This window comes from Hetaerina americana, unplaced genomic scaffold, assembly GCF_022747635.1.
Source record: "Hetaerina americana unplaced genomic scaffold, ioHetAmer1.1.p SCAF_3, whole genome shotgun sequence".
NCBI lineage: Eukaryota > Metazoa > Arthropoda > Insecta > Odonata > Calopterygidae > Hetaerina > Hetaerina americana.
This window is the reverse complement of record NW_027286874.1, coordinates 68007883-68029238: the sequence shown is the minus strand read 5'-3', so window position 1 is coordinate 68029238 and position 21356 is coordinate 68007883. Positions and strand designations below refer to the sequence as shown.

Here is a 21356-nt window from a genome sequence, read left to right as displayed (position 1 = left end):
CTTATTTTATAATAGCTTATATTACATTTTTTTCATTATATGATAATGCAAACCTGATTCATTTAATGTTATATTGAAATGCACAATGACCAGCGTTATTGACTTTTATTACAGCCTGCTACACACAACATAACCTCAAAATCAAAAATATAGGAATGAGATCCTACAACCAGAGTTCCCAAATCCAGAATGACCCAAAACATGAAAGTTTCATAGTAAATTTGATCATCATTAAACTTAGTATGGAGGCAGTATATTCATTTACCACTAGTTACATTGCACAGAAAATGTTTGTTTTGAAATTGTGACTTCCAGTAATTCCTGCATCTTTGCTCTAGTTTTTTCTCTGTTTGCATTAGAAGTATAATAAAAGGTGTGCCCTTCAATATTCTGATATGCCCAAAAAGTCTCTAAGATATTGCATGCAAAAAAGAAAAATAATTTGCACAGCATAAGGCAAAAAAACAGTTTCTTATACAATTCGAAAAATGATATTCAGCAACAAATCTAATTAAAGCCTTATAATGGGATGTCAATGATCTAATATCTGAAAAAAAGTAAGACTTACTCAAAATTTAGGTATGCTGAAAATGATTCACTAGCAGGATAACTTTATATTTGTGAAAAATAGTTGATTTAGTGTTGTTGGAGTAGATAAGACAGTGAAGATATGAGAGTTTTCTCCATACCATATAGGTAGTAATAGTAATCATTGATCAAGAAAAATTGTTCCATGAGGAAATATGACCAATGGTTGCCAGTGAATATTTAGCTATGTGGTAGAAGTAATTTCTAAAAATTCCATGGCATTTTCAAAATATGAATTGAAGCTCTGTTGGGATTCATAGGTAATTTTGTATAGTGCCTCACATTGAGCTAATTAAACTTAAGTTTCAAGTTTACAATCACATGTTTCAAATAACGTTTATGATACAGATGATATGATATTATTTAGCGGGCTGTATTCAAAGGAAAAGTATGTTACTGCAGACAAGAGAGTACCAGCTGGTTTTAGGGACTCTAAGAAATGCCTAACATCCTTTGTTTTCATTAATGCATCTGGATTTCCCTGGTCTAAACTACTAATTAATTGAATGAACAAAGAGGCAAAGAGCTTTGATCAGAATCAAAACATTTCCCTATCCAAAACATACCATACAGAGCTAAAGAGAGTAAATTTCAAAAATTTCACAAAATGGTTTGAATTTAATCCAAGAAGCCCAATCCCAGAAAACAATTTCTGCATTCTGAGTTCCAAATAAGCCCTGCACTTCAGTCAATTCTGAAACTATAAACGAGCATGCTAAAGTACAAAAATATTTTTTTTTCCATTGGGAGATTCTCTTTTTTACAGGAACTTCGAAACCACTGAGAATTCCTGGATTCCTGGTGTGATTGCTACAAGGCTGGGGCTGTACAACTATAAAGTACAGGAAGAAGGAGGAATTAAAAAGAGAGGCCATCAGAACTACCTTCAGCAAAAGTTTGAAGCCCCTACAGTTCCCTGAGGAAGGGCTCACTATCACCCCAGTCCCACACCTGATGTAGGACTGGGGTGATAGACATTCCCATTTAAAAGAACACCATTGAAGTGGGACTGTAATTAAACCAGAGCATAACAAATTGTATTTCAACACTGTTTTACCGATGGATGTCTAATGATATCCATTATATATCCATGGATGTCTGTAGATAGATATGCCATGTTTATCCATTACATATGCATTCATAAATTGGATGTGTGGTGTATATTAAGGACATCAATTGTATATTTTGTGCTTTGTACTCACCCTCAAAAATATTTATCATGAAAGACATTTTTCAAACTAATTCATCCCATAATTCTATAAGCCTTGTTCAATTAATGGATAAGGGTATAGACCAGAGTTTTGTGTTCATTCAAGTGTATACAAGGATGAATTTTTACATTAATTCTTAATACATACACAGTCACCACCAGCATGGTCAAACATTAATAACACTTGTTCCTTTTAAAGATGACCTTAGTAATTCAAATAAAATTTGCATTAGAATAACAATTTTATCATTATCTTATGATTGTTCAGTTCAATTCTAATGTGCCAAACACTGGAAAATAATTTAGACAAAATGAACATTTAAAAATCAGTAAAATGATGGAGTACGCTAGCATTACATTGATATTTTATTTTTTTAGAGATTTTTACTCTAAGAATTGAACTTATCTGATGAAAAGATTAAAATAATTTTTTTTATATATTCCACCCTTTTCTCAGAGAACAGCCAATGGGTTGTTTACCAAGCAGTGAATCATGAATTTGGTGGTGGAGTGAGCAGATAGTCCACCAAAATATCCTTATCGTTGAAGTTTTTTCTAAATTCATAGGACCATTTTTAAACACTATAAAATATGTATTTAAAACAAAATTCACTCCATGGTAATTAGTCAAATTATACCTATAGTAATTTCCAAGATGAAGCCTATGCCAATATGAGAAGTTTAACTTACGGGCAGAAAAACTTTTCCCAAATTCACAAGAGTCTCAGCTCTGTCATAAAGCTCATTCATAATAATACCTATATATTTAATCCACTATCATTGAGATGTAGATCAAGAAGGAAAGCAATAATATTTATATCTCTAGACCAAATTTCTGAATGTGTCAAAATTTGAATAAACTTGTGGGTTGAGATTTCATTCAAAGCTAGCAACTAAGGAAGGGTGAATAATAATATTATACAATTACTTAGGCTATTAGAGTGCAATTTTTCCTTATGATAATAGTCCTGATCTTGGTACTGAGAATTACACCCGAAGTAAGTAATGAAATGTACATCAAGTGGTTCAATGTACCTAAGTTTTTCTCTTACCAGAGCTGTGATGATTGCAGTTGTTGCGCTGAGAATGCCTCCTAGAGCTGCATAAGGTTCAGCAACAAGAACTGCTATCAGGACAAATATACCACTGATTGGATTGTTGCAAAAGATAACCTAGGAAAAATTTACAGATAATATGAGCAATTTCATATCTCAATTACATCTTTGTGCTGGATTAAACTAAGTTTTCAGGAATGATGGTTGCATGTTAAAATGGATAATTATAATTTTTCAAGGTATCAAGCAGTTTGCTTGCATGAGACTCAACGCTTTCTAAGTAATCTGAAAATATTTAAAGAAATAGGTTTTCCATAGCTGGGACTTTTAATTATGCAGCTGAAAGGCATGATTCAAAACACCAAATTTGAATCTTATTTTTAAGTTCTATTTGTAACAGACTTGCTTGCATGGCATAGGGTTTATTTCAATTAGGGACAGTTAAAATTTAAATGAAAGGAATTGGGCTCTATAACCAATGTCACATTGTTGATCATTTAAATGCAATCAGGTGAAGATAATATATCAGAGAGTTTATGTTTACACAGTGTTAAAACCTACCTTAAAAATCAATCTTTAATATATTCTCTATAGTACAACTCTTCCAATTTCTAGTGCGCAGAAACATTTAAGAAGAATCTTTTGGGTTACTATTTTATAACAGATAGTCTTAAATCCATGAAGAAAACTAAATAATACATAATACACCAGTGACATTGGCCTAAATCAATAATGAAAACTCAGGCTGAGATGCCCCTTTTGGGAACTAAAAAGAAAATAAACAGCCCAGAAAGCAAATAAAAAGCAAATCTGTATCAGTCCAAACATTTATGAAACTACTTACCACAAAACATAACAATACACTTAATATAAAAACAGTATCAGTATTCATAGAATGAAGAACACAATGTATTTTCCACTGTTCTTTATTTGGGTACTACTAGTTTCATTGCTTATGCATCATCTGAAACCATCGATTATCAGTATTACTAGACAATTAAAAAGTAAGTACTTTGGGTTCCTCTTAATTTAGGGATTCTAAAGTTCTACCTCGCATTTATGCGAAGAGATTTCTACTTCCAACTCCACTATGATGGCAAGTAATATGATTTCTTCACAAAAAGATTAATCAAATTCTGAAACATACTGCATACATATGAAATATCTTAAAACATTTTCACTCTAGGATCACTCTACAGATTATAAATTAAGAAAACAGAATGAATTATGACAATTTATTTTGTTGGTGAGGCCCAAATATTGTTTCATACAGTATTTCAAAGTACCATTACTAACAACACCCAAATAAAATAATTAAGAGCCCATAAAACTATAAGGTGTTTCTTTACTACTCTAAATCCAAAAATCTATGCTCACCTGTCCAAAAGCTCTAAACAAGGCATTGAGGAATTTGAAAACAGTCCATAGTCTTGAACTTCTAGATGCAAGAATTCTGTTGATACACGGACAGTCACCAGAATATGATGCCCAATGTTTAGCAGAAGCTTCCTACAAAGAATGAAAGAAAGGAAGTTGGTATTAATACACATTTATATATGTGCCTAACTAAATCACTACAAAATTAATTAAAATCAAACTGAAAAAATACAATATAATAATATAAACTATACATAGTTTTAAGATCATAATCAATCCAACAAGAAATAAAATGGTAAACTTTACAATAAGTTACTTAGTTATGTAGAGACCTCTATGTAGTACACATGAGATCAATGATTATTGTTTGTGTGTGCATGTGTTGAAGTGATATAAGAAGTCTAAATGGGAGAGTAAAGCAAATGGAGAACTCAAGGTCCTGAGTAATCCTTTGAGTAGTTCTGGAATTCACTTGAACAGAAACAACTAGTAATCAAAACAGAAAATTTTTCCAGACATTAGAAACTTGAGGAACCATGTTTGTCACTGGGAGTGTAAGCGGACTCATCAATAATTACCAACTTTCAAATTGCTTGCTTGATATTACTGCGTAAATATCCACTCCTCCTTATATCACTCTTATTATATGCATTTCTTTTTCCTCGTTTCCTAATAATAGGATCATGCAATGGACCATAACACCACACTATAATCATAACCTTTTTATTGATTCAATCAGATAAAATGAAGAGAATTTGGCATGCTTAAAGAGCTAATTATTAAGGTCAGTACCACATACACCTGCATAGCTCTTTATCCCAAAGACTAATAAGCCTGATCCTGAACTGCAGTTAGTCATACATAGCTGGAAGGATGACATATGCTAACAGATGCCATGTTTAGTGGGTTACGTTGCCAGTTTAGGTTAAGTGATATATTAATAGGTACTGCTAAAAAATTGCCAGTATGATATTACCCTATAATTCCATAAATCATAAAGCTTTGCTCTATGCCTTTGACCCACGATGAGAGATAATAAAAATAATGAGATTAAAAAATATGGCAGTGCTATTTATCATTTATTTTTCTTCACCCATGTAGTTCATCTTAGAATGATAGAAAATAAGTTTTCATCACTATATGCTAATATCAGCCATTCATATTATATAACGAACCACAGTTATCAGCCCAAAGGTAAGTTTGATATATGAGGGCAGAGGGTAGCTCAAATAGTATTAAGGCCGATGGCATGTGAAATTCATGCTTCAGGGTAGGGAAGCCAGTTTGCCCTGCCTGTGGCTCTGTAGGAAGATCTGATGCCCGAAAAATCACACAGCTTGAATGAGGCTAAAGTTACCCATAGACGTGCTCGGGAATCGAACCAGGGTCCTCCATTCAGTAGACCAATGCTCTACTCTCTGGACTAACACCTCCCAAAATCATTCATTTTGCTGCTGTTTAATGGAAAAGGAGAAATGGGAACCATCGTGCCTATTACCTTTCTCCAGTCCACTCAATTGCTTTCACCAGTTATCATGATTTAATAATATTTGGCTAAGCCAGTCTCATCAAATACAAATGGGACCTTCAGCAAACAGTAATCATAGAATTTTTATTCAAAAAATGTGTCGTAAAAATTTGTCATTTTATATATCAAGCTTCATTGACGTGATTCCAGCCCTGCATCAGCGGCAGCCGCTGCAATTTGAAACACGTTCCGTTCACCCACTGATGTAGAAAAACACTTTTCATGAAGGTGATTCTTCACATTGAGGAACAGGAAAAAGTCCGAGGAGGCTTGGTTGGGAATATAGGGAGTATGAGGAAGATACTTTAATTTTCGCGAAAATCGCGAGTTTAAGGAACCCACCGCGCAAAAGTACGAGTACAACGTAGCCAGAGTAATTTTTACTTCCAGAAAATATAAAATTTACACCGAGAGTCATCGGCCCCGTCTTCAACTACTTTAATTTTATCTCATACCAAGTTTAATGCATCTTCCTTTTGCCATAGTCATATTTGCCCCGTTATTTTCAATACGTATGAGAGATATTCGAATCTCATGCCCAATTATTCTGTTACCAGCATGTGGGTGGATCCCTATGAAATCTTTAATATTTCTGACAGTGCTGTTTTCCCAGGCAACAGGGGTGTTTAAGTTTATTTGCGTTTTTTCGAATTGATTGTCTCCCAAAGACTCCGTAAGCTTTCTATAGCATGAATACCTTCCCACATTTAAAAAAAAACTCCTTGGGACTGCAAAGATATTAGTTGCAGTTGAAAACTCCATACTGTCTTATCTTTCTTAATGAATAGCCTCCTGTATCGCAGCCGATGTTTTTGCTGGATTTTCCAAGTGTATGTACTTATCTACCTACCAAGCTATGTGAAGATTGTCACTTGGTCCACATAGCCGCCATTACATACAAAGTCTGTCCCAAAAATAGGCAGCGCCAATCCGGGCCAAATTTTTATTGTAGATCAACGTACAAATTACTGAAAATCTTAAAAATAACAGCCTTTTGCATCGACACCCAGATGCCAGCGCTTCTACCAGTTGCGGTATGCTTCATGGATGGCGTCGACGGGAACCTCATTCAGGCACCTCGCCACGGCCTCTTTGACGTTATCCAGCATTCCAAAACGGTTGCGTTTCAATCTCCATTTTATTCTTGAGAATGAAAAAGCCCGCCAGTCCAACATTGAGGCTAGGGCATTGTTGCCACCTCGGTCACGAGGAAGGCTGTGTGGGACGGCGCGTTGTCGTGGTGCAGCATTTAGATGCCGAAGAACTTCTTCCTGATGCGCTGCACTCTTTTCCACAGCCATTCGTGAACTTCCACGTAAAACTTACTGTTTAACGCCTGTCCCTAAGGCACAAACTCTCTGTGAATAACGCCATTTGAATCGAGGAAGACAATTTCTTGTTCCACATATTTTTGTGACAGACCCTGTAAATAAGACTCTACAGGGAAAACTAACTCATCGACAATCTGCCATGATGCATCAAAATAAAGCTTAAAGCATACTCCTTGCAGGTGTAGTCTATTAAAAATCGAAAATGAAATATGCGAGACCTTAATTTTATCCAAACGAACTAATTTAAAAAAAGATCAAATCCTATTTTTTCTTTCCTCTTATTTCTTCTTTCCTTCCTCGACATTATACCCTGTATCACTGTACGTGTCTCAATCTCCACCATTCACTTTTCCTGTACTTTAATTTCTTCCAACAACCATTTCCTTTTCATCGCCACGCTTAGCGCACTCATTTGTCTCATTTTTTTATTCTGGGCCAACGTTTTTTTTTAATATTTTCTTTCTGTCTTCATAGAAGGTACCTGTCATTAACTAGGTCTTTGTTGCAAATGTTTCTTCATCATTGGGTATACAAGATATTATTGGATAAAAACTAAATTATTAGATAAAAATTCATCATAATTTTTTTCAACTATCCAAGCTATCAGATGCTATTTGTTACACTACCTCACGAAATACCCTAAAAAGATTTTTCCCCAAATAATCGTAATACTTCGCACATTTGAGAGGCATTACTATCGAGGAGCAATTCGAAGAAAAGAATGGACAAATGTCTCGAACTCGCCTCCCCTCCTCCTATTTGTTTCATTAACCCTTATCGTATGATTTAAATCGAAATAATCGCACAATGCTGAATCTGGGTTGTGACTAATTCAGCGATAGAAGGGTGCCAACCGTCGATTTCCAACAGCCAATATGTCACCGAATTAGTAACTTCATTGGAACTAAATGAAATCTAACCCTATCGAATAAAAAAATCGTAATCAGTAAGTATCTTAATTCTTTCACATTCATACAATCGGATGAATGTGAAATTTGGTAATAATCTATTGAATTTCAAGTTAATCTAATCACAACTAACAAAATCACTCCGTCTATTGTTGATATTGTGGGAAATACGAAGCAAAGTGACCTTATTATCAAGTGTCACAAAAAATTGTATCATAATTGATTTTTAATAGCGTTTAAAAATTGATCAAGCTTTTGAATGCACACCTTCACACAAATTTAAACATAAACGTTCATTACCCCGGTAATATCTTTCAATGAATTCCTATCCATTGATTTCAAGTGACAAGCAGTCCATCGACACGCGATGGAGGATCACGACCACTAAATAAATCTATTCCGCTATACGCAAAATATCTCAGCTATCGGTCGCCTCCCTTATATCTACTACTAAGTAATATTCCGCTACAACGGCCCTAGTCTGGATGTCCACGACATCCGGACTCATCAAAAGAAACCTCCTAACAAACACGAACGGTCAGCCGCCTCCGCCAGTAAACTTGGTTTCGGGCGTATGAGTCAGATTATATATTGTGCAACGCCGAAGTGAATGGGATTCGCTGAAGGGCGAAAATTATCATTGTCCTGACGAGAGGGAAATGAGATGACGTCGATGACATCACACTTCTTCCTGCGATCAATAGACTTTTCAGTCATGTGTGAACGAGAATAATTCCGCTTTCTTTGCTTATTTAAGAAATAACAAAGATGCGATATTATTGGCGCAGACCAAATTACCAATGGTGGTCAGAGCATAAAACCACCTTACTGATATATTCATTTCCCCGTTATCGTTCGTAAGAAAACGAATCTGTTCGAGTTGAATCCTTAATCTAGCGTATCGTGAACCCGCGATCTTATGCTTAAATATCAAATTTGAGTTACCTTACAGGCTATGCCAAACCTATCGGTTAACAAAAGGTTCAACTTACGACTGGAAGGAAACTAAAGTAAGAAATTATTGAAAACAATCTCGTTCTCGCTGACCCCATAGATTTCGCCAAAACTTAGGACGCATCTGCCCCACTTTCAACACTATTTAAGAGTAAACAAATCTCACTAAACGGGTCCAGCGTCCGACGCTAAGCCGGAAGGAGTGACTTAAACGGTAATAAAAAAATAATCTTATTTCGGATGGCACGGAGTGAGTTGAGGACCGGAATGCCGCTGAAATTTCCTTCCACTCACTGGAATCTACCCCAGGCCTCCTGGGTGAAGTAATAAAACTGAGGCTTCCAGGAATCCGTGACATCGCAAAGCATTTTTTAATGGGTTGATTACATTCACTGGGAAGCCAGGATTTTCCGCTGCAGCCTAATTTCATCGAATTAATTCCCAATCCATGGTCGTCTGTAAGTCAACTTTCTTTCCGCTGCTAATGCAAAACAGACCAAATCAATTTTTATAGGCATTCCCCAAAATATTCATGATCTCGAATTGAATAACTTACCTACAATTATGGCCTAAGGCTTGGAAATTTGTCTATTCTCTAGTGGTAATTACCTTGGGAGTGACAATTAATTAAACTTTGATCTGGAATGGCCCACTAAATCTGCAACAAACTTCACTTGGCCTTGTATCAGCTTTATTTAGAAGGTTGATACCATCTATTTTGCGACGTGAACATCCTCATTATTCAATGCTTCGACCATTATTTCGTGGAATTCACACACCATTCGTGGAATAAATAAGCAGATATTTTTTAAACTGGAAAGACTGCAAAATTCTGGACTCCGTTTTGCCTTCAACAATTCACTCAGCGAGTCCGTAACACTCTATTGTGACAGATCAAAATTGTTTTTAATTGATAAAAGAAGGGCCACAAGTGTGCACGTTAATATAAGAACTACTATAGACTCGTGCACCTCAGTACCTCAGCAATAAGTTTATTTCCACAGCTCATGTAACAGGGACCGCGTAATTTTGATATTTATTGTTTTACGTAATCGGATTGCCACGTCAAATAAATCTTTCCACGATATCCCATTTAAAATTCGTATTTTCCTTCCTGAATATGTAAAAAGTGTAAGTTCACAGAAAAACCGTTTTAGATACTTTTCGATCACTTAACCCTTTCACAATAATCCTACATTTTAGATTAAATTATTATCCTGATGACTCCTCTTACGTCGGAGTTATTCGCATATGTATTTGTATCATATGTAACATTTTTGTCAATATTTCATAAAATTACTCTAAAATAATGCAATATAATTTTTAACATATTATTCCCCTATGCTATATATTTGTCACGAAAGCATTTATATGGATATATATATATATATATTTAGGAATTTATTTATAAACAAAAATACATGTACATTTGGTTGCTTTCTCTGCTGGGTTTTCATATATCAAATGAACTCTATGTTTTCGCATTTACATTTATATTACATATAAACTACCATTCAGAGCACTCGTGGTTTTTACACGTAAAAATTTAGTAAAATACCATATATATATGATGATCGAATGTTGAAAAAACTTAAAAATTGTTGAGTAGCAAATAAAAAAAGGTAAAATCAATCTTTTAAAATAAATACTGTTTTACTGACTAACGTCTATACTTATGGAATAAATTATGCTCCGATCCATTGAGCCGGTCGCAAAATATGGGCGGCTGATAATACTATGATGTCGTTCTTGCCGTGCGTTTGTCAATCAAATTATCAAACCGAGACAAGTCCAAGTGAGGACGCTGACAGTAAAACTTGTAAAACACTAAATAAATTGATACATCAATCCTATAAAGAGGAACTTTAAAGACTTCACCACCCTCGATTTCATTCGAATGACGAGGTGGATGTGGGCAAATGCTACAGTGGCAAATAAAGTTTCAGGGGTATTTAATGGAACTTCATTAACTCATAAAATTAAATGTATTCAAAAATTTATGTAACGAGTAAAGTAAGGGAGTCTTCATGAAAAACTCACCACATTTACATTGACCAATGTGCTGCACCTTGGGCATTTTTCAATCCATGAATCAATACTCAATCACTCTTCATCCAGCAGTTTAGTTTTAGAGCCAACGTTTTTATGAAATAAACTGATTTAACAGTGGAATGCTGAAGCAATGTTAGTTCGATGATACGCCTTAAAATACATTAGTAGTCCCATTCAGCTCGGAAAAATACTAATCCGGGAGCCGTTTGTGAAAGACTCTTTTCATTAGGATTCATCCTGCTGACACAATGGCATCCATTATTGAGAGACTTGAGTCATGAGGCACAGCGGTTTCCTTTCATTTCTCGGATAAATGTGGGGTATTTCGCTCGTGAAACCGATTGAACGAGAATAAGAGCGCAACTAGGGCATGTGGAATGCGCATTAAATCACACCGGAAAGAGGAGAGAACCGGGATTCGAAGCACGTCATTTTTCAAACTCGCGCATCGAATGCCAATCAAAGATCGCGAAAGACTTCCCGGAGCCGCCCCCGATCATCGCGGGCAAAGGGAAAACATACATACAATCGCATACAGTCATGGACAACTTGCCACCCCGTGTTCGAACTGCACGGGCGCACAAACGAATGTGAATCTTTTCTAAGTCTCACCACCCGTGACGACGACCCGCTGCTTCCGAACGACCGCCGCCTTGTACGGCCAACAGCGCTGGGTGCGATGGCTATCTCCGGAGACGAGGCCACCAGCTCGGGGAGTCCCTGTTCGCATCCCCCCGCACCCTCCAGCGATTCTATTAACCTCGTTGCCAGTGGGAATTGAGCGCGCGCGCGTCAGGACGAAAGCGATTTGCGCAGAGGTGCTTAGGAGGGAGAAACGAGGGAGAGGACACGGCCGTGCGATAGACATAACATACGTCAATGCAGTTAGCCACAACGATGGCGATTCACCAGAGAAACACGATGCAAAGATGTTAACGTGGGCTCAGCCATATTCCATCGCCGGAATCGACTCTCGATATGCTCACAAAATATCGAGGTTCTGGAAGTTGAAATGGGGGCCCGAATCGAAAAGCTGTAAAAATAACATAATACCGTCAAACCGCAGGGTTCTTACCGGGATGCGATACTACCTGCGGCGCACTGCGCGATATCCTGATTTCTCTCGTGAATTTCGCAATATCAGTTTTCTGTGGGAGGCTTTCGCAGAGTTGGTCTAGAAAATCGGGGTTTTCCGGTATGTATCGCCGTGTTTAGGTCTTTATACTCGTGGCCTTCTCCAGTCATGAAAATGATACCCGGAAAACCCTAAATTTGCAATATCTACGTATCGAAACTTGTTCAATATTCAATTCAAATGGGACAGCGAGGCTCAAAATGGTACATGGTAAAGTCGAGATCCTCTACCGTACTAGTCTACGTACTAAGTCTAGCAAGGACACGAGGATTTTCCCTGTGCAGCACATAACAATTCTCCGCCATCCTATAATGTCTTCGCGAAGAAAGGGACACCCAGTCGTTGGTTCCTCCGTAGCGCAAAATAAGGACATCTACCTCCTACTACCTATCTCCATCCATCTTTGAATAGGGCCTGTGAGAACGGAGGGTGATTCGTCTTTGGCGAAAACCTCAGCGATTACCAAAGGGTCCGCCCACCAACGATCACCAACGCTAGGGAAACGTGCTTTTATGCCGTTTTATGGGTTGTAAAGCATTATCTGCGGCACTAAAAAAAAGCTGATACGCGTGACGATGGACGAATTCTCATTCCCCGTCGACGGCGGCCTCGGTTTCGAGAGTCGGAAAAGTAAGCGGATTCATGCGGCGAGGCAAAACTCCTCTCTCAGCTCTGCCTCATTTTCAGTAGGGATGCATTGAGCGCTCCCGTAATTTGTCGTGATCCATCGATTGACATCGATGTCCTCCCTTAATGCATGGCTGCATCCTCTCCCTCTGCAGCGAACAGAGATAGACCAGCAGCCACTCCCAATTCCTACTCTAACTCTTGCCTCGAAAGGTTGGCATTCAACGTGACTAGAGCATTGCTCATTCTTCACGTAACTCATTGATCCTCCGCTCGCGCTGCTCGTGAAATTGTCAGAAAGGTTTCCCTCGACGAACTGAGACGATTCAGGGAAGTTTAAAAGGGTTCAAAAGGCTTGTATGCCGCAATAAAATGAACCCCGATGACAAATTATGACTGATACGATCGATACCATCTTTCTAAATCATATACGTGGTTATCTTCCTTTTCATTACTGCAGAGTTCGATCGCAATCTTCTTGATTCAGTTCACTTCATCAAACGCCAAGTTTTAATCGAAACTGAACATAAGTTTAAGTGGTTTTACTACTGAGATTACAGAGATTGGCAAAATTGCGAAATGAGCCCATCAGCCTCTCCAGAATATCCGGGAGCAGGAGCATTAATATGAGTAAGTAGCGAGTACGGCCCGACCGACGGTCGTCTTTATCCATCAGCCTTGAGAAATCTACTACTAAAACTAAGCAATCCTATATTAACTTTGTAGCAGCAAGACGTCCCTAAATTCTATTTACAAGGTTGACGCAAAGCATAAAAGTGCGGTATGTCCAAATGAAGGTCCATCTTTCGGAGGAGATATATTCGTATAAATTATATTGACAAACATAAATATGAATGTTACAAAACACAACCACTAGCATGCACTATGTTTTATTACCTTCAGAATCTATGTTTATGCGATCCTCCTTCACGCAAAAACTCAATACATGAAAGTGATTTTGGTCTAATTTAAATATGGAAACAGAAGTGGGGCAGATGAAGAATGGATCTCTAGAAAAAAATCATCATCCCGTGCCCCGTAAGAGGGCGTACAATCATGCAAGGAGCACCCGCCCTCGTGGTGGCCATGGATCGAGGGAACCAATTAGCATTGGCCTAAATTTCGATCCTAATCGCTAGGTACAGCGTGAAATGCACACATGAATGAAAGAAAAATCTTTCCGTTTACATGTTACATCATCTATATTTTCCCACTTCCTAATGGTTTGTATTTTCGAAAGACTTGAAAACTTGACTCGTTCTACGTGACATGTACAACTGGGCCCGTTAAGCATTCATTTTCATCGTACATGTTAGGTTCTCATACCATTACATTTATGCGAGTGAAGACGATAAGGTACGTCATATGTGATAATTTTTCCAAAAGGTATCCCCCTTTTTTTAGCACCAAAACACGCAAATATAAATTTCACTCAAAAAAGTTCATTGATTATTAAAAAATAAGTAGTAAGTAAGTACGTAGGTACTCGCCGCTCGAAATATTTTTTATTTATAACTTAAATCGTACATTGGTTTCAATAATGTCGTTAAAAAATTGCATAATTACATTAAATTTAATTCAGACGACTTTTACACTGAGATGTTTTGCACATTTGAGATTCAGCTAAGGTGGGTAATACATTTCTTAGTTAATTCAGTAAGACTTATCGAGATCGATATAAAGATCTAATCGAAAAAAATCACAAGCTGAGTAAACTGTTAGGACGAGCAGCTACATGATTTCCATTAGGTACAACGCAGCAACCTCCGACGCAAAGCCTACGAAATCCATAAGCACTCACCCCATCAGCTGAAATCTAAAATATAAATTCAATATACGTGTGTATTAAGTAATTTTTATACAAGATAATTTGGCAAACAAAACTTCAGAATTACTCTCATGAAGTACTGAGTTTAGCTACTTAGATTGTAATAGGCATTTAAATAACCAGGCTCGTGAGAGCTTGTCTGGCACAAGGCAAGGTGTGGGAGTATAAGAGTCAGGGGGGTCGACGGAGGCAACAGATTGCCGAGATGTGATTGCCCGGCCTAGTAAGCAAATTTGATTATCCTTGGGGGGACGGGTGTTGCGCCCATCTCGACGATATTGCCTCAGTCGGTAACCTCCTCCGCGCGAAGGGTCGGCATTTGGGGGTCCATTCAATGGGCCAACATATATTAAGAATGGATTTGCATGGGGGGAGAGGGTCATTATTCTCTCCTTGATGCTTCGGCTATCGCCCGGCCTGGATCCTACGTCATCCGAGAGAATCAAGAGAGTGAGTCTGGACCAGAGGGTGCCTCCGCATTGCACAGAAATTCCTCGACAGTTCTAGAAATTTTTTTCAGCCCAAATGACTGACGGGGTCTTCTTCCTATGGCATTCAAGTTATCACCCGAGATATGTATGAGAAACCAAGGCGTTTTTTTATTGTGGAAAATAGATAATGCCATCAACGAAGCAAGCACGTTGGAACACTGCCTTGACGGATAACGTTTAGCAATCAGACCGTGGAGTAAGTCTGTGGAATTAAGTCTGGGGAAAATTACAAACTCCTTTAATATGGGCATCACACAATTCCACGAAATGAAGCCTGAAAGTGTAAAGTATATTTTAGCAATCAGGTTATTTAAACCCTTTTGCGATGGTCGAGTGATGAAGTTGTGATGTAGCCGAGTCGAAGCGTGCCAGGGCCTTATTTATTTTTTACATTGCACTATAATGGTTGATTATCTTTTATATAGGCTATTAAAGTTTTTAAAAACATTTAATGCAGTTTTCAGATTCCGCGCATGGATTAATGAGTCTCTTGGGTCATGAGAAGGGAAGCATCAAGTTACGTAACTGCCCGAATATATATCGTATTATTTTTTCCACTGGCTGTTCTTGGTGCGCACCGCTCTCCTTGTGGAAGACTGGGACCTCTGACCAGGTGCGATTTCTTTGTGCTGATAGAAGAGTGCTTGATCTAAATTCACAGCATCCGTGGCCTGCCCGAGGATATCCGGCGACGAAGAGCCTTCGTGCGTCTTCACCACCAACAGCGAAGCGGGAATGAAATTTCCGCGCCCTAGGCAAGCTTCCCTTCACTTACCACAACCCCTAGTCAAGACAAAATTTTGGCGCTTCTTCTGACTTCACGCCCCAAGCAGTTGCCATCTCTGGATGATACCGGCCGCACCCAAGTTAGGGAGGTTGGAAGGAGGTTGCCCACTTCGCCCTTATCTTAGGATTTTGGGGCGGCTATTCATTTCATTTTATTCCCGTTCCCGAATTTTTCCGTATTTTCCGCACGCATACACGCCATCATTCTTCCCGATTTTTTTCCCGAGTGTTTAGATGATGAGGCAATTTTTAAACACTGGAATATCACAAGTAGGACAGGCGTATTTGCTTCACGTGCAACTGGTATACCCGATGTCGGCCTCACTTTTTACCAGGTAAACAGTAATCTCGCAACTAAAAGGAGTATCGGTCTCACCGGGAATTCCTGATTCCCGTATCATATTCCCGAAACACGCAAACTTCAACTTTTTAAATATAATTCGGCCCCCTTTTTAACAATGGGAATCACACGTTCGATGGGTACGACGAAGACGATAGGTACGAAGACTATCTTTTCTAAGACTACCATAATATCCCATAGAAAAAAATTGCTTAGATCAAATTATCCGAAATCGAAAAAAATGTAAGGTAATCGACAATTATAACGGCCATTATAATTTATTTATATTCTTTCAATTGGTAGTAGTTTTATGGGAGGCGATCGACAGCTAAGGTTAATTGCGCCATCAGGTATGGTTGGAAAGGAAGGGTGGAGAGAAACCCGGCGTCGGCATTAGCCTACTCTAGTCGAAAGGCCCCAAGGGGTCCGCAGTTTAACGTCCCATCCGACGGACGTCGTACTCCCTCAAAGGACTCTCCACAAAGCACCTCAAGTAGGGACCCGTATACCACTGAAAAATATCGGCCACCTCCGGAATTTGAACCCGGGCCCTCTCGGTGGGAAGCCTGTACGTTAGCCACCGCACCATCCCGATCCCCTTCTTTCAGTTTCTCTTTATTTCTATCTATCTATATTTCACATTGAATATTTATTTTTTTAACAAAATATACGCATGAAGGCAGGAATTAATCCGCCACGCTAATAACTTCGCGACCACGATGTCACGTGGATGTCGAGTAAGGGACAAGCAAGAGAAGAGTATGGACAAGCAAGGAGTACCGTACATCAGGGATCTCCCAGCAAGGGAACAGGAAGAAGGAAGGAGAAGCTCCCATACATGAACTCGGGAAGGAGGAAGAGGGAGGGGTAGGGTGGGTTGAGGGCAAAACACCGCAAGTACGCCAGAAGGATGCCTTGCGTGCCACCCCATCTCACCGTCTTTCTCGCACCCAATAGTTTCCTGCGTTGAACTACACAAAATTTAACAACCCAAGCAACAATGACCACGAAATATATTCTAACTATTCATAGTTTCCATTCACTTTCATGCCGGATATTATGGCGCTTCAAACAGGTCAATAATGTACAGGGAAACCACTTAAACGAACAATTTCCTCTTCGGGACAGAGCCGATGGTCGAGATGAACTAGCAAAGCGGGTCAGTGGTCCGAAATGTCATTATTTGTAAGTTATGAAAAGTCATTGTAAAATTTGAACAGCGCGGGGAAGACTAATTATTCTTCTACAAGGATTTCCTTAAAAATATGAATATCTTATTTCATTTTACCATTCACTATTTCATGGTAGTCTGGAGTTCTTTCCCAAACGGTGGAGTGGAACAGATTTAAGATTATTCGTTAGCCCTTTCGATAATCCGTTCCGTCAGAAGGTTTTCGCCAGCGGCTTATTGTTGAAACGTTACGAAGATTCAACAAGTGGTTTACTTCCGCAACAAAACAAACGTCTCCCTCAAGAAACAATGCACGCGTCGCATTCAGGGGACAAAAGCGGTTCGCCCGACGAAGGCGAGTGGGCGGCGGCGGCTTCGGTCCAATGATGTAACCTGCGGTATGTACGTATACGAAGGCTCTTACGGTAATATGCGATGGAAGGAGTGAGGAGACAGCCGAGCCAGCGCTCACTGAGTCATTAGCAACTTTCGAGCAATGGACGGAGACTGCTCTGCTCTTTTGTCCCTCGGGACCGAAACAATTCCCGTCAATTTCCTCGGCGTTACTACCAGATCACGCCCATCATAAACTGCTCGCTCGCTCTTTATCGCTACATTCCCAAGATATTCGGAGTGACGGCGAGTTCGTGGAATTCATTTTTTTCTTAAGGAAACACTTGTGGCCGTTCAAGATAAACCAGTACAATGATAATAAATGTTGACTCACTCAATTTAATTCACAAACGCACATTATCGAGGACAGGAGACGGTCATTGTTTTTTCATGGCTTTCCGCAAAGTTTACGGATTTTTATCTATGTACACATACATATGTGTGTATTTTTGTTTGTCCCTGTTCAAATTGTTCAATTCTGAATGAGAAGAGGTGACAAGGCAGTGACCGGGAATGAGCAAAGGCAGCAGGATTTAATAATTCCCTTGCAAAAAAAATTAAGAGCATGACTATCTTTTTCACGAAAACGACTTTGTGATTGCTCTAACAAATGAAACAAAGTGTGTGTGTGATGTAACCGCATCGGTAAACCTGAGCACTGTTTATAAAAATGGCGAGGAAAATGACCAAGTTCGTTTTAACTAGAAAAAAAATAATTCCACCAGTTCACCCCTGAAACAATTTCGATGCAGCATGCAACATTGATGACCTTGATTAAGGAGTACGATTTTTAAGTTAGTGCATAAATGTCAAACTTTAATTAATAAAATATTTCTACAATATTCGCAGCGACCTTAACAGAATTATCTTTCCAGCTAGCCTTTAATTTAACTGTAAAACCAAGTTTTAAATGCATATACGATATGAAGTCGTTTTCAGACATGCATGAAAAATATTTCATTCGTGATACAAATTAACCATTTATATTAATATTCAAATATATCAGCTCAAAATCAAGTAGACCCAGCAAGCAATGGCAACATAACCAAGTCGATTGAATGGCTTCAAAGAAAATGCTTGATTATAATACCTGAACAAGGTTAAGGTGGGAAAGATTATTATTTCTAGGGTCCTGCTCAAGCTGTGCGTATGCATCTTGTTAATCTAGGCAGAGGGAAACTTAAGTATTTATTGTCACCACAGAGGACAGAGCGAGAGGTCACATTCCCATTCACACGAGACTGCATTCGTTACTAAGATGCCTACTGTTAATGCATTTCAGCGGCGAGGTTGCGTGAGTCTGCAGACCGTGACCCAAGTCGACCATTATACCAATGCACGAGCGGAAACACGGAGTGGTCCAGGGAAAATTTTTTGCAACTTTTCCCGGAGAAAGATAGCGTCATCGAAAATCCCGAAGGTCCACATGCTTCACTGTTAAGGTAACGCCTATTCGCGTTATGACCCACGCTCGCCGAAATAATACCCCTCACCTGCCCGAGGGAAATTAAAAGTATATGGGTCTGTGCAATCGATAAAACAAAACCTAATCTAAACTCTACGCACAACCTATCGTTTAAAGCAGTAATTTTCTTCCACAGTCTCTGAAAGTAAGAAGAGCCCTCTCGGGGCTTTTAACTATCGCTCGTCTGGAAGTTAACCGCGGGAGTGGGTGAGAAAAATTGTCCTGGAAATGAACTAACTGCCCTCCCCTGAAGCGCACAGTGCGTGCAACTATGCGTATCTCGAATTGTTAGACTCAAAAGAGTCTGCAACGTAAGGCCACAAAGACGGATATGGATGCAGCCGATCTCCTAAGGAAAATGAGGGCAAGGACAGCTCTGCCAGTTACATATGCATCAGTCCAATCATCATCGCCGAAAGTATACGTGACCAATGAGGCACTCGAGCGAAGTGATGGTCGCCTTGAATATTCTAGCCAGGTGTCGAATACAGAACGGATTCCTATAATTTGACAGCTGTTTAAACTATGCTTGTGGATTGTCATTGATTGTCTTAGTATGCAAAGGTGGGGTATTATAGATCTGAAAAATTCCCGAGCGTTTTGGAGGCTAACCGACCGTCGTTCTCCATATGCCATATTACAACTTGCAACATAAAAAGGCGTATTATTTAATTCCACAACGACTCTAAAAAAGTGCTGAAAAGTTCCAATCCCTCGCTCATTTTCTTTTTTTCCCTAATTCAAGATTACGCAACGGAATATGGACAAAAATGTATCCATTCACCCAGTTGATGAATCGCCAATAGAATGACTAAGAAGTCTAGTAGTGAAGGACTCCACGAAATCGGTCAAAATAACTTTACCACGGTGTATAAACAGCGGATTAAGCGGCCAAAAGAGCAATGCCATCTTCGATTCGCCGTCAACTAGGAATCACCTCGGTTTGTTTCACTGCTGGGTTAAACATACATCACATTAAACTTTCCCTTTGTGTATGTAATTCCCAAAAAGGTATACAGGTAAATTCTAGGGAAGAGGGAGAGATCACTATCCAAACGATGCACATAGGACGCCAGAGAAGAGCACCGGGGACGCCAACAGGTGGCGTCGCTTGCGCGCGCCCAAACAAAACTAGAGAATTCCCGTTCCGGAACCCTTTACGCACGAAACTTGGGTCTAACTCACCTTTTTGTAGTCTTCCCGGGCATCCACGTCACCTGTCTTAAGCGCCATTATTTGTAATCACAGGCGCAGGGGTAAGGGGAAGCGGACGACCTTACGGTGCGTGGAAACCGTCGTCTAAAAACACCGAACTTAGATCGTCTTTGGTAAAGAAGATTCCCTCTCGTCTCAAACACACGCACTGTACACGGACGACGTCGGGCTCGATAGAGCAGCTTTCTCTCCCTTCTCTCTCCTCCTCCCTCGCTCGCTCTTATTTCCCACTGTGCCCGTCGAGTTCACCGCTCTGGCGAAGCAAGCCCGAGCGCTAGCGAACAGCACTGCCTTCCTTCCCTCCCTCTCCTCCCACCAATCTTCGCTCCCTCACCCGTTCCGTCCCCCCATCCCCACGCAACACGCTCTCCCCCTCCTTCCGATTCGTCCCTCCCTTCCTTGCCTCCCTCCCGCGGAATTCTTTTTTTTTTCTTTCCATTCCTGTAGGCCTCCCCATGCTCAACACTATGGCCACCTTTGGCCGCTTATTTCCTCTCTGCACTCGTCCACCTTTTGCGATGTGGGCAGTCGATCCTCGAGAGCAACCATCTTCTCCTCCCCCAAGGGAGCCTTCCTTCTTCGGGGAAGATGCAAACATCTCCCCCCGAAAAAAAATGTATTACAAACGACTCGTCGAGGACACCCTCGGTCACTGAAGCGAACCTTCGCCCAGACGCTATGCGTGTTACGCACCCCTTTAAAACATTTGCTCTTCGACATAAGCTTGTCATCTTTTGGAGATTTGTCTCTTTTCCCGCCTCCTCATCTTCGATCGATTCCTAAATGTAAGCAAATGTTCGAAAGCGATCAGTTTCGTCTTCGCAAACTGTGGTAAAATCAGCATTTAATCATCTCCAAAGAGAATATTCTTCCACAGGGAATTCTTGCAAAATGTGTATATT

At 39.5% G+C, this 21356-nt stretch overlaps 1 protein-coding gene across 1 annotated transcript in view; it reads right to left on the bottom strand.

The window, feature by feature from the left end:
* LOC139690538 (urea transporter 1-like) overlaps positions 1-20604 on the bottom strand; it is a 40295-nt gene extending 19691 nt beyond the window's left edge. The window contains exons 1-3 of the mRNA XM_071588002.1: positions 20425-20604; positions 4231-4362; positions 2851-2970 (exon numbers count right to left, since the gene is read on the bottom strand). Of these exons, the coding sequence (XP_071444103.1) occupies positions 2851-2970; positions 4231-4362; positions 20425-20472 (300 nt within the window). The 5' untranslated portion in view covers positions 20473-20604. The remainder of the gene's footprint in view (positions 1-2850; positions 2971-4230; positions 4363-20424) is intronic.
* Between the last annotated feature and the right edge of the window lie 752 nt (positions 20605-21356).